At 34.6% G+C, this 15,251-nt stretch overlaps 1 protein-coding gene across 1 annotated transcript; it reads left to right on the forward strand.

The window, feature by feature from the left end:
- The first annotated feature begins 4,910 nt into the window (after positions 1 to 4,910).
- LOC145956151 (uncharacterized) lies at positions 4,911 to 6,825 on the forward strand. The gene is made up of 2 exons (XM_083071717.1): positions 4,911 to 5,273; positions 6,709 to 6,825. Exons 1-2 carry the CDS (start codon positions 4,911 to 4,913, stop codon positions 6,823 to 6,825), a joined length of 480 nt encoding a protein of 159 aa, XP_082927843.1.
- Positions 6,826 to 15,251: the final 8,426 nt, after the last annotated feature.

Here is a 15,251-nt window from a genome sequence, read left to right on the forward strand (position 1 = left end):
TAACACAAAACGGCAAGATATAGAACAGGCCATTCCGATTTTGGAATGGGCCGTTTTGGCAACTTCTGATATCTTTAAATAGACGACTCAGGCCCAGTTTTCGGGGCCAAAAAATTTCATCCAAGTCTCCTTAGAGCTTGAAATTTCTCTTTCTTTCTCCTTTGTATTTCTTGAAATTTTGTGAAGAACATTGTAGTGTGTTAGGTTGCCAAAAAGCGCCTAATAAATCGTCATATTTAAAGATTCAACAAGTTCAAGCCTCTTATTTAGTATCATTTCTTTTCTTTATTTATTTTTATTTATTTATTTATATATTTAATAATTGTATGTACTTAGTGAATATGATTTGTTGTCTTTAAATAATTGTTTAAAAAATTTAATATATAACAAATAATAACGTCAATTAAATAACATTTTTATCTTCGACGTTACTTGATTTTACGGGTTTAATGATTAGCCATTTGCTAACTTAAATTCTTATACAAGTTCCTCTTTTTTTTTTTAAAGGAAATAAATAAAAGAGGTTTATTTCACATATAAATTATCTTCTTGTGTGCAATGATTTGTGATATTAATTGAGTAGCGTTTTTACCTTTAATATCATGTAAATCGTAAAAGCTTATAGAATAGTCATTTGCTATCCTAATCTTTTATGCACAAGATAAATTAAAAATTATCATTTCATGAAAATAAAAACAATTATCAATAACATTAATTGAATAACAATTCTATCTTTAATGTTATTGCTAGGGTTTATTGATTAGCCATTTGCTAACCCAAATCCCTATGATTTTCTAATAGAAATACAAAAGAAACGTTTCTCACATTTAAAAAAAAAATATACATATATACATTTCTAGGAGAAAATTAAATATTTGTAAATTTATATAATTTTGCGCAATTAATTAAAGGTACTGTTTTTACAGGCATCGTAGGGTGCTAATACCTTTCCTACACGTAATTGACTCCCGAACTCAATTTCAATTTTAAAGGATTATCTTTTAAAGGGTTTTCCAATGTTTTTCCCTTAAATTAAAATATTGGTGGTGGCTCCATTGAAAAAAAATGTCTGCGTCATCCCGTCGTGATCCTTGTTACGACAGATGGCGACTCCACTAGGGACTTTTGAGAGTTAGCCCTTATTTAATTAATTGCGCAAAATTATGACTTTATAAATATTAAATTTTCCTTTTTATTTTATTTGTTTTGTTGTTTCTTTTTTGCTATGCATGTTTTGTTTGGATTTAAGCTTAAATTAGAGTTTTATTTTATTTGCATGTCTATGTGTACCCCACACACCTACTAACACTTGTACCTCACACACTTTGGGCTCTATACCCGAGCCTGTGCGAGCCTAAGAAAAGAAGGTGGCTTGATGACTGTTATTGAGGGGCTTGATGCTCACTTGGCCGTTGTTGAGTTACTGCTCAGGTTGTTACTAGTAGTAGCATGGGTTAATCATATTGAGAGGGTATGTTCCCTACTTATGATTGATTCATGCGCTAGGTCCTTATTTATATGATAAGGGAAACCTGGGGACCAATAAATATTTAGAAGTTTTTAGATCCACCCACAAAACCATGCACTAATTGGTGGACTTAATGTCCTTCCAAAGTACGGTGTTAACCTTAGAAATTTCCTACCCTAAGTTTACCGTAATAGGTCACATTGTACTACTCTCTATCCCTCTTTTCATATATGTTAATACTAACAAAAAAAAAACATATACATCCATGCATCATACATTTATATCCAATATCATTTTTGTAATTAGGTTGCTTTTCTTGCCGAAAATAAAATTTATAAATAAATAAATGAAGGATAAATGATAAAAAGTCAATCATAAATGCATATTAGGGGCATAGTAAGTCACATTTTAATTAAGTCTTTGTCTCATTTTTTTCTTTTAAAACCTTAAAACAATTGATAGTATTCAATATGGAGGAGATTCAAAATCATGCTAGCAATGCATCAGGGTTAAGCAAGAGTATAAGGATAAATGTGCTAAAAAAAATAATCTCCACAGGGTAGGTAAGATCTGTCAAAATAATAACACATTTGACTTGATATATTACTTGTTTTAGACATCATTTATTGAAGAGAGAATTCTCCCTTGAATGATTGTTAATCACATTTTGATCTTGAGATGTTTGATCCTTTTGAAAATGTGGTTCGTGTCGTTGCATTTCTAGTAAGATGACCTTACTCATTGAGGAGTGAATGCTCCCTTGAAATAAGTGTCAATCGTTGTATAACCTAAGGGGTGTTTCCTTTAGCGTTAAAACGTGGGGAGTCGCTCTTCAATTTGGATACAAAGTCAATCTTTTCCAAAATTTATTTCTTCTTCCTTTTCTACTCATAAATTCATTTTGCATTCAGAAAGTGATAAAGCAAAAAACAACAAAGTGTCTCCTCGGCATCCTTATAGGACATGCTCTCAGGCTAAGATCATGGATGAGATGGAGGAACACAATGAAGAATTAAGGAATGATATCAATCAATTGAAGGAATAAATGACCCAAATTCTAGAGATGTTGCAGTCTATACAAGTGAAAAATCTAGAAGGGACCCCCCAATTAATTAGAGGAGAATTGTCAACTTCTCCTGCGTATCCACCTGGTTTTACCTCAATCCCAGCACAACCATATCTTAACAAACCCGGTCAACAAGTTGATCCTCCAGAGGTCCAATGGCCACCATATGGCCTTCCGCCCAACTACACACCTCCAATAATCATGGATCCTCCGGATAAGCACTAACCATTGGTGAATCAGCCGCCTACACAAATGCAACCTACCCAACCTGAGGTTTCATCCATGAATGTCACCTCTTATAAACATCAAGTTCCCTACCAACCCTAAAATTCTAATTTTATCAACCAAGGGAATCTTCACCAAACTTCTGGGGGATATCAACCAACCTCTGAAATTGAGCATGTTCAGTCTAGTGAGAAGTTGCAAATGATAAAAGAGAGGCTAAAGGTTATGGAAGGAGGTAGTTATGATATCGGTGAAGCTGTCGATCTTTGTTTGGTTCCAGATATAAAGTTCCCCCAAAGTTCAAAGTGCCTGAATTTGATAAATATAAAGGAACAAGTTGTCCAAAGAATCACATGACCATGTACTGCAGAAGGATGGCATCGTATGCTCGCAATGATAAGTTTCTTATTCATTGTTTTCAGGATTCCTTAACTGGGGCAACTTTGAGTTGGTATATGCATCTTGAATGGGCTTATATCCGCTCCTGGAAGGATTTAGCTGATGCTTTCCTTAAACAATATAAATATAATATTGACATGGTTCCAGATAGATTTGAACTACACAACATGTCTAAAAAGGATGGTGAAATGTTTAAGGAATATGCTCAGAGGTGGAGAGAAGTGGCAGCGTAAGTGGAACCTCCTTTGTTTGATAGAGAAGCGGTAGCCCTGTTCATTGATACTTTACGAGCACCGTTCTATGATAAAATGATTGGGAATATTTCATCAAATTTCTCTGATATAGTCATCATTGAGGAAAGGATTGAGAGTGGTATGAGCAGTGGGAAGATTGCAGTTGACTCTCTTGAAATAGCTGGTTCAAGAAAATTTTCAAATGGTGCAGGAAAGAAAAAGGAAGGAGATACAAATGTAGTGACATTCAACTCCCCTAGGTTACCTAACAACCAACCTCCTTATTTCTATACTCCTCACATGGCCTATCCAAATATCATTGCCATCTCACCATATCCTCACCAACCTATTCATCAAGCTCTACAAGCTTCACCCGCAACACCTACTGCATGACCACCTCAATCTACCCAGCCATGGAACCAAAATTCTAGCTATATGAGGTCACAAAATACCCAAGATCGAAAACCAATTAAGTTTGAACCTATCCCTATGTCCTATACTGAGTTGTTCCCTCTCCTACTACAAAATTCACTAGTAGTACCTTGCCTGATGAAGCCCATAGAACCACCATATCCTAGGGGATATGATGTTAATGCCAAATGTGATAATCATGCGGTAGCTATTGGTCACTCCCTTGAAAATTGCAGAGCACTAAAAATTAAGGTACAAAGTTTGACTAAGGCTGGGAGGTTAAACTTTAAAGAGGATAATGCTAATATTGGGAGCAACCCTCTACCAGGTCATGGAGGGCTAACAGTTAATTCTATTGAGGAGAGTAGATGGGGTCCCTATTAGTGATCTGCGAGAAAGCTTTTGGAGTGCTGGGTTTGAATTTCCAAACTCAATAGTTGTTGTTGAGCAAGACCCTCGTGAGGATAAACATGTTAGTCTGGCTCACGCTTGTCCACTGAACATGAAGATTAATAATTGAGAGATTGTCGAGTTGCCTGTGGTTTTTATTTCAAATTTAAAGTTAATTTTCTTGTAATACCAATCTTATTGCTCTGCCCAAGGCTTTAAGATTTATTTCTTTGAATAAGGGCTCATGTATTTCCTTTTAAATATTAAATAAAATGCATTCATTCTTCCTTCATCTCTTGCCTCTTCCTTTCTCCTTAATCTCTTTATTAGTCTTATCCTAACTTTAAATAAAGCATATTTGAGAAAAATGTGCTTAAAAATGACAACGCTAGTGTTGCATCAAATAATTTTGATTTTCCCGTTAATCATACTTGTGAGGAAATGGAGAATAATTGTTTTAAATATGTGAAGAAATGTTATAAATGCTAGATATAAGCTGATAATATCAATGCTCCACCAACTTCCCTTAATGTTTTGTCATCACCTAGGCCACTTTCAATGTGGGGAATGGATGTTATTAGTCATATTGAGCTAAAAACGTCAAATGGACATCGCTTCATTTTGGTTGTTATTGACTATTTCACCAAATGGGTTGAAGCCACTTCGTATGCCCATGTAACTCAAAATGTGAATTATAAGTAGAATCATAACTGACAAGATGATGACAGAGTTAGGTGTTGACATTAAAATTCAGCACCATAACTTTTCCCCTTACCGCCCAAAGATGAATGGGGCAGTTGAAGCAGTAAACAAGAACATCAAGAAGATCATTCAGAAAATGGTGGTGACATACAAAGATTGGTATGAGATGTTTCCCTTTGCTTTACATGGATATCATACCTCAGTTCGAATCTCAACTGGGGCAACCCCATTTTCTTTAGTTTATGGAATGGAAGCAGTCCTTGTAATTGAGGTTGAAATTCCATCTTTACAAGTATTGACGGAAGCCAATTTAGAAGAAGCAGAATGGGTCCAAACCCATTTGGATCAACTAAATCTCATTGAGGAGAAAAGGTTGAATGTAATTTGTCATGGCCAATTATACAAAAAAAAAAACGCTCGCTAGATTGAAGACCCGAAAAGGGAGATCTAGGCAAAAGTTAGAGCGACCCACTAGGTTGAAAACTCGAAAGAACAATCTAGGCAAAAATAAGGACACAAAAAAAAGTGCTCGCTAGATTGAAAACCTGAAAGGGCGATCTAGGCAAAAGTTAGAGCGACTTGCTAGGTTGAAAACTCGAAAGAGAAATCTAGGCAAAAAAGAAAAGGGCTCGCTAAATTGAAAACACGAAAGAGCGATCTAAGCAAATTCAGAGCGACATGCTAGGTTGAAAACTTGAAAATGCAATCTAGCAGATAAGCATCATGCCAATTTTCAAGGTATCAATTGGGGCCACACACAGCAGAGCAAAACAAACTGGGGAAAATAATACATTGAATTATCATCTCAAGTTTATTGGCGAGCAATCAAGGTTATTGAAGTGTAGTACTAGCATTTTTCATTTGGAAAGTGTCACTCACATAACAGTTACCTCCTATTGCTACCATTGTACATATTTGCCATTCTTGTCATACAATGACTTCCTTTGTAAACACATTTTACTCTCTTGAATAAGATTATCCTACCCCCTTATTTCCAATTCTTTTTGCATTTTTATAATATATTGAAAGGAAATGCATGTTACATCAATAAAAGAAAATTCAAGACACTACAAATTATTTTTACGAGTTTTAAAAGTCATTGTATGCTTGATAATTTCTTGATAAATATTACAAAGCGCAACCAACAGGATAACGTTGTTTCAACTCATAAGCACTTACTACAACTTAATGGTAACCCAAGGGAATAACCAATTGTCATTCAATTCAAAGAGCGTTCAAAGGTCTCACTCATCCATGGTCCTTGGTTGTGGGTTACGATAAGGAATTTATAACCTTAAAGAAAAGCAAAAGCAAAAAGGAAAGGAAAAGAAACAAAAGTTTAAGTCCTGAAAGTTTGTGTCTCATAACATTTTGCATCATATCACCATTCCATCACATTTCATTTACATCTCTTGGTTCCTTGAAGTTATGATGTAGAGTTTTTAGTCTAAGCTCTTGCTTCACATATGACTTTCTATTTAAGTCCAGTACCTACCTGGCGCAAGTTATAATTTCTTTTGTATAAGCCCAGTATCTATCTGGTGCGACCCATCGACCAATTCAGCACAAGTATTTGGTCGATCCAATATCAGCATTCAATCAATCCAGCACCAGCATTTGATTGAATTGGCACTAGCATTCGGTCGATACAGCACAAGCATTCGAGCACTCCAGCATTAGCATTCAGTTCATCAATATTCAATCAATCCAGCACCAGCATTTGATTGAATTGACATAAGCATTAGGTCGATACAACTCAAGCATTCGACCACTCCAACATTAGCATTCAGTATATCAACATTCAATAAATCCAGCACCAGTATTTGATTGAATTGGCACAGCATTCGGTCGATACAACACAAGCATTCGACCATTCCAGCATTAGCATTCAGTTCATCAATTCAATCAATCTACCACCAGCATTTGATTGAATTGGCACAAGCATTTGACCACTCCAGCATTAACATTCAGTTCATCAAATCAATCAATCCAGCACCAGCTTTTGATTGAATTGGCACCAGCATTCGTTCAATACAGCACAAGCATTCAACCACTCCAGCATTAACATTGAGTTCATCAATTTAATCAATCTAGCACCAGAATTTGATTGAATTGGCACCAACATTCGGTCGATACAGCACAAGCATTCGACCACTCCATCAAGCAAAAATATTCGGTTGATCAAGCACAAGCATTCAACCACTTCACCATAAGCATTCGATCGATCCAGCACAAGCATTCGACCACTCCATTAAACATTGGCATTCAGTTGATCAAGCACAAGCATTCAACCACTTCAGCATTGGCATTTGGTTGATCAAGCACAAGCATTCAACATTAACATTCGGTTGATCCAGCACTAGCACTTGACGATCCCAACACAACATTCTAGCATTGGACTATTCAAGAAAAAACATTGAATCTTTCAAGAACTTACTCCATCAACAATAGGAGCTATCTCTCGGGTAGTTGGATAAAATTAATTCACATCTTTATTTATTTCTTATCACAAATGATCTAAATTACCTTATTTAGATTATTTAATAAGAAATAAATAAACAGGGGCAACTGTGAATAATAAATTTTATCCTGACTCACAAAAATAATGAAATGGATATCTACTATGAAGAGGAGGAGCTCCCAAAGTATGGAGGCAATACCATATGACAACAAGAAAGTTTGAAGCAATTTTTTTTTAAGTAGCCTAGAACGACCGTTCCAAATTCAGAACAGACTGTTCCAAGTTACAAAAAAGAACAACAACCCTAATTGAGAAGGCCAGTTCCAAAATGGGAACGGGCCTTTCCAAATCAATGAAAAGACCCAAAATCCTAATCTGGAACAGGTCGTGCCAAATTTAGAACGGGCAGTTTAAATTTTAGAATGGGTCATTCTGAATTTAGAACGGGTCGTTCCAGGTACTAAATTAACACAAAACGACAAGATACAGAACGGGCCGTTCCTATTTTGGAATAGGCCATTTTGGCAACTTCTGACGTCTATAAATAGACGACTCGGGCACAGTTTTCGGGGCCAAAAAATTTTGTCCAAAACTCCTTAGAGCTCGAAATTTCTCTTTCTCTCTCATCTGTATTTCTTAAGATTTTGTGAGTAACATTGTAGTGTGTTAGGTCGCCAAAAAGCTCCTAATAAATCGTCATATTTGAAGATTCAACAAGTTCAAGCCTCTCATTTGGTATCATTTCTTTTCTTTATTTATTTATTTATTTAAATAATTGTTTAAAAAAAATTTAATATATATATAATAAATAACAACATTGATTGAATAACATTTTTATCTTCGACGTTACTTGATTTTAAGGGTTTAATGATTACCATTTGCTAACTTAAATTCTTATACAAGTTTCTCTTTTGTTTAAAAAAAATAGGAAATAAATAAAAGAGGTTTATTTCACATATAAATTATCTTCTTGTGTGCAACGATTTATGATGTTAATTGACTAGCGTTTCTACCTTTAATATCATGTAAATCGTAAAAGCATATAGAATAATCATTTGCTATCCTAAGCTTTTATGCACAAGATAAATTAAAAATTATCATTTCATGAAAATAAAAACAATTATCAATAACATTAATTGAATAACAATTCTATCTTTAATGTTATTGTTAGGGTTTATTGATTAGTCATTTGGTAACCCAAATCCTTATGATTTTCTAATAGAAATAAAAAAGAAACATTTCTCACATTTTTAAAAAAAAATATATACATATATACATTTCTAGGAGTAAATTAAATATTTATAAATTTATATAATTTTGCGCAATTAATTAAAGGTACTGTTTGTACAAGCGTCGTAGGGAGCTAATACCTTCCCTACATGTAATTGACTCCCGAACCCAATTTCAATTTTAAAGGATTATCTTTTAAAGAGTTTTCCAATGTTTTTCCCTTAAATTAAAATATTGGTGGCGGCTCAATTGAAAAAAAATGTCTGCTTCATCCCGTCATGATCCTGGTTACGACTCTGGTGACTCCTGAAATCTATAAATAGAGTACTTTGGCAGTGTTTCGGGACACACTCTATGGAGACCAAGGAGAACCAAGAGAAGGAGATCGACCAGATTTCGCTCTAGCTTTGTCTTCTGCTTATCTAGGTAAGGGGGGAGTGAGAAACCTCGCTCGGGGATGTGGGAATAAATGTTGGGTTGTAGGATTAGCCCCCAATCCCTTGCCTGATGCATGCTTCTAGGAATAGACAACGTATGAACATTTTCTGTTTTACCTCCTGATTGTTCTGTTGGGCTTTTTGTTAGATGGGATGTGTATATATGTGATTGATTTTGAGAATGATCATGTTTTGATATGTATTAGAGTGCTCTATGGGTTCCTACGGGAAACCCTATGAGAAACAGGCAAAATAGGAATATTTTCTATTTTTCTTTCTGATTCTTTCGTTGTGTTCCTTATTGGATGTGATGTATGAATATGTGATTGATTTTGAAAATGAATATGTTTTGATATGAATTATAGTGCTCTGTGGGTTCTTGAGAGAACCCTATGAGAAATAGGCAAAATATGAATGTTTTCTGTTTTGCTTTTTGAATGCTTTGTTGCATTCCTTGTGTGATGTAGAGTGTAAATATGTATTTAATTTCAAATTTTGATATGTTTTGATATAAATTAGAGTGCTCTGTGGGTTCCTGTGTGAAACCCTATAAGGAACAATTATGAATAAGATTGTGTGAAATATGAACAAATGACATGAGACATGATGTGAATGAGAATGTGCTAATGTAAACATTATGCCTATGGGGATGTGAAATGTGATAAAACATGAAATTCCATGACAAGTGAAGTGATGAGTCCATGAGTTTGTGAACGTGTGACATGCATGATGTGCATATATGAGCTAACAAGGTGTACCTTAGGGTCACCCATGACGTAACATGCTAACAAGGTGTACCTTAGGGTCACCCACGACGTGACATGCTAACAAGGTGTACCTTAGTGTCACCCACGACGTAACATGCTAACAAGGTGTACCTTAGGGTCACTGGTGATGTACAAGCTAACAAGGTGTACCTTAGGGTCACTAGTGATGTAACATGCTAACAAGGTGTACCTTAGGGTCACCCACGACACAACATGCTAACAAGGTGTACCTTAGGGTCACTGGTGATGTACAAGCTAACAAGGTGTACTTTAGGGTCACTAGTGATGTAACATGCTAACAAGGTGTACCTTAGTGTCACCCACGATGTAACATAATGATATGATGAGATGATATGAGAAGTGTGATCATGAGATACGTGACTGGCGCCACATGCATGCATCTATGAGTCGAGTCCATGACATCTTTGCATGATGAATGATTGTGTAGGTATTATATATAAAAATTGAATTTGCATATGATTAATGAGTAGTTATGACCATGATTGTATGATTTGTGTGTGTTACCTAACTGTTATTTCTACATCTAGAACCGAGTGAGATGTTTCTCACTCCCTTATTTTTTTTTGTCTGTGTTTAAATCGTGTTGCAGGTGATCATCAGCATAAGGATGTTGGTAGCAAAGCTTAGGCTTCAGTTGGGCATGCTCTGATAGGATACGTGACATCGGGGCATAGTTAGGCTTAGTTTAGGATGCTATTTCCATTAAACTATTTGAAAACTCAGTTTTATTTCTTTGTAATTTTTTTGTTGAGAATATTGTTTATGAGTTTATGAATGTGAATCCTCTACGTAAGATATTTGAGAATTTGGTTTTATTTATGAAAGATTTTAATTAAAGCATTTTTTTTAAGATAATTACTGTATATGTATGTTGGGGTAGAGGGTGTCACAAAGGATCTAACTCCTGGGCTAATCTTATCTATTAATTTATTATTCACTTTCAACATACTCAATCCAATGCTCCTAAGGGTAAGCTCACACACCAAGCCTAAGTTTCTAAACTCCTCAATAAAATCCAACCCTTAAATCATCGAAGACGATAGGTGAATGATCATCCTACTCAAGGCATCTACTACAATATTAGTTTTACTTCTATAACTCTGTCTAGAGACCAAGCACCTAAGTGTAGGTTCACTAGGTACACATACCCGATCTTTAAATTTCACCACTCCATCTACACCCAAAATAAATTTCCTTCCACTATCTTTTCCTATAGCCTCATGTCTTGCCATCAAAATGAATTATCTAATTATGTTTCTCCAATTTCCTTCAATAATTCACAAGTTACCCGACTCATGTCTAGTCTTGCACTACTAGGGGTAACGTCATAAGCCAAACTGAAATCCATAGACTGAGCCAAAAGATCCATCTCTATAATCATAAGGGAAGTTAAATGTAGAGGTTTCCTACTCAAAGCATCGACCACCACATTGGCTTTGCCTAGATGACAACTAAGATCAAAATCATAGTCCTTATGAAATTCCAATTATCTCATTTGTCTCATATTCAACTCCTTTTGGTCAAAAGATATTTAAGACTCTTATGATCATTAAACACCTCAAATTTGGAACTATACCAGTAATGTCTCCAAAATTAAAATGTGAATACCACAATCGCTAACTCAAGATCATGGGTAGGGTAATTCCTCTCAAATCCAACTTAGAAACATCACAAGATACCACAAAATACTTACTAAAATTTGATAATATTAACATTGGTACACTAGTCAATCTTTCCTTAAGAGTTTGGAAACTACTCTCACACTTACTAGCCCACATAAAGGGAACTCTCTTCCTAGTCAATCCAGTGAAACGTAATATTATCTTAGAAATTTTTCTCAATAAATCTCCTATAATAATAAGCTCACCCAAGGAAACTCCTAACCTCACTAATTGACTTTGGTATCTCCTACTAAGCACAACTTCTACCTTAGATAGATCTACCACTACAAGAAAAACTGTTATTATCTATGGAATATTACCTATGGAATTTTTTCTGTAGATAATTTTGTTATCTACAGAATATTACCTATGGAATTTTTTATGTAGATAATGTCTAGTTATCTACGGAATATTACCTACGAAAATTTTTCTGTAGATAATTTTTAGTTATCTACAGAATATTACCTATGAAATTTTTTCTGTAGATAATATTTAGTTACCTACGGATAAACTCCGTGGATAACAACTTTCATGGGTTATCTATTGAAAACTATCTGTAGATAACGTTATATACGGATAAAATTCGTAGATAACAACTTTCATGGGTTATTTATGAAAAACTTTCCGTAGATAACGTTATCTACAGATAAACTTTCCGTAGATAACAACTTTCATGAGTTATCGACGGAAAAATTTTCATAGATAACGTTATCTACAGATAAACTTTCGTATATAACGTTATCTACAGATTTTCTATAGATAACCTTGGCGGGATGCAAGGCAAATTTTTTTATGCTCTAAGTGATAAAGAATATTTGGTAAAAAATAAATATTATTAAAAATTGTCATTTAAATTTTTTTATTTTTATAAATTAATGATGATAAAACATAACATAGTAATATTTGGTTTTAAATTTGATATGAAAATATTATGATATAATTAGATAAAATTTTTAAATTAGTATTTTATTAATGGTTGATAATTAGAAAATAAAACAAGAATAAATACATTTTTTGAATTTTATATATTAGATTTAAGATGAATAAATATATTGTTAATTAATAATTTATTTAAAATATTAAAATTTAATTTATAAAAATAATATTTTAAAAGACAAGGGTTTATAATAATACCGATGTAACTTTTATAGCACCCCAATTGTCATAAATTATATTAAGGCATTTTAGAAATTATTTTGATATTTTGTATAAATATTGTAGACACCTAATTTTGTCTGGGGCATACAAACAAAAAAATGAACTTCTATTATCAAAGAAAGGATCTCCCAAAGCCTGGGAAAACAACATGATATGACATTAGAAGGCTTAATAAGGGTGATTTAGTAGCCTAGAACGGACCGTTCCCAAACTGGAACGAGTCGTTCCAAGCTACTAAAAAGGCCTATAAATCCTAGATTGGAACAGGCCATTCCAACACAACTTTTTATGAGTAAAATTCAAACCCAGAATAGGCTGTTCCACTTTGGGAACGGGTCGTTTCAAACATGGCTGTTACGAGTTAAAACTCAATTCTAGAACGGGTCGTTCTGGTTTAAGAATGGGCCATTCTAGATGTGAATTTAACACATGACGAATGAATCTAGAACAGGCCGTTCTGGATCCAAAATGGGCCGTTCTGGCCACTTTTGACGTTTATAAATAGCATACTTAGGCACTGCTCCTTGACACGCTCTCTGAAGACTAAGGAGAATTAAGAGAAGGAGATCAACCAAATTCTGCACTAGCTTCATCTTTTGCTTATCCAGGTAAGTGGGGAGTGAGAAACCTCACTCGGGGGTGTGGGAATAATTGTTGGGTCATAGGATTGACCCCCAAGCCCTTGCCTTATAGGAACATACACTTTATGAAAATTTTCTGTTTTGCTTTCTGAATGTTTTGTTGCGTTCCTTGTGTGATGTTGAGTGTAAATATGTGTTTGATTTCAAAATTAGATAAGTTTTGATATGAATTAGAGTGCTTTGTGGGTTCCTGTGGGAACCCTATGAGAAAAAGATAAATTTCTAATGTTTTCTGTTTTACCTTCTGAGTTTTTTGTTGCGTTTCTTGTGTGATGCTTAGTATAATTATGTGTTTAATTTCGAAAATAAATAAGTTTTGGTATGAATTAGAGTGCTTTGTGGAGATTATTGTTAACTCAGACGAAGAAATTTGTAAGCCTCACTAAGGTTTTGAATGAAGACAAATATAATGCATGTTGTTATTACTAACGTGTGTATTAGTGTTTCAGACAAATATGAGAACAGGGATTGGGCTGAACCAAATATCATACAAGACCAAGCCAATGTACATGATTAAAGCCTAGGAAATCATCAGATAAAGCATGACAAATAACAGATAAAGACGTAGGTCAACTAAGGTGCAAGGAGAACAAGTAACAAAAGACGAAGAAGTATTCTAAACAAAATCATAATCGTCCATTCTCACACTTGACCAAGACGAAGTCCAGAGTCTACCTCTCAAACAAAGATCTAAGTATCTAGACGAAGTCGGAGAATAGTGAAGCACGTCTAAAGCTCATAACAAACATCGTCCTCAAATACCAAAGGAACACACGAGGACATCAAGTCCAAAAAAAAAAAAGAGAAAGATGAAAGAATTGGCAAGCGCAAATCCACAAATCAAAACTGTGTATGTCAGAAGAAGGACACTTACTCTTCAGAGAAAGACAACACTATGCAGTCACACTAATGCACAAAGTACAAGGATGCCCAAGTCATGATTAAAGTCAGACATCAAAAGGAAAACAAGTTGTTTAGAGAAATCTCACGTATATAAGTAAATGCATTAAATGAGAAGATCAACATAGCCCTGAAGAAATCTCCTATCTGCATCAACAAATGACTTCCTCATCAGCAGACACATCCAAATTCAAACAACGAACAAATTTATGTAGCCAAAATCATTCAAAAATAATAATGACAAGATCACAGAACGAAAGGGATGAACATGCACCAAACGATAATTAATAGCAGACGAAGGTATACTATGCACAATCGAGAACGTAATATACTAGGTGAAAGATGGTAAAGACAAATAAGAAAAGTCGACTTCATGACAAGAAAAACAACACAGACCAAGAAAGAACTCAGACGGAAATAAAGTCTATTTATAGAGTTTACTAGACTAAAGGAGAAGTCAATGCATCAATACTCAGACGAAGCTCAAAGTTCTAAATTACACATTGACTAATCTAATAAGAGAAACTCAGACGAAGATCCAAAACTTGAGAAGCACATGAAATGATCGGACACAAACGAAAAATATCATGAAAAATAGGATCAGATCTCAGAGGAAAACTCAAACATCATCCACAATCATACAAAAACCTCTCAACGTTAAAGGAAAGAAAGAAGGAGAAGAGAAACGAGTCAAAATAGAAAGCATGCATGTGTAAGAAAAAGTGCGTTACTTTTCCAGATAAGGACAACGACTATATTACTGCATGACTAGAAAAAGACAAACAATTCCTAGGTCTTAGATAAATTCAAACATTGCTGCCAACAAGACAGTGAAGAATACACGCAATGTCTAAAGATTGGAAGCAACATTTAATAAAAGATCTTGAGCATTAAATGAAGGATCAAACTGGTCATGAACAACTATATCAGCTTCAACGGACATATGCAATGAGCATATTCCATGAGCCTACAAATATACAATAACCTTAAACCTAAACAAGGGGGCAAGGAGCAATGAAAGAATGATTATAGGCATTGCCCTAGGCTTTTAGCATTAAGCACCAAAAGCAATATCAAGCCC

The sequence above is a fragment of the Cajanus cajan genome, chromosome 3 (genome assembly GCF_000230855.2).
Source record: "Cajanus cajan strain Asha chromosome 3, NIPB_CcT2T_4, whole genome shotgun sequence".
Classification (NCBI taxonomy): Eukaryota; Viridiplantae; Streptophyta; class Magnoliopsida; order Fabales; family Fabaceae; genus Cajanus; species Cajanus cajan.

Bases quoted from the DNA above. Each gene is read 5' to 3' on its own strand.
- LOC145956151 (XM_083071717.1), top strand. From the start codon at position 4,911: ATGATGACAGAGTTAGGTGTTGACATTAAAATTCAGCACCATAACTTT. The intron at 5,274-6,708 runs GTAATTTGTCAT...CAATAAATCCAG, and splicing joins TTGAGGAGAAAAGGTTGAAT to CACCAGTATTTGATTGAATT.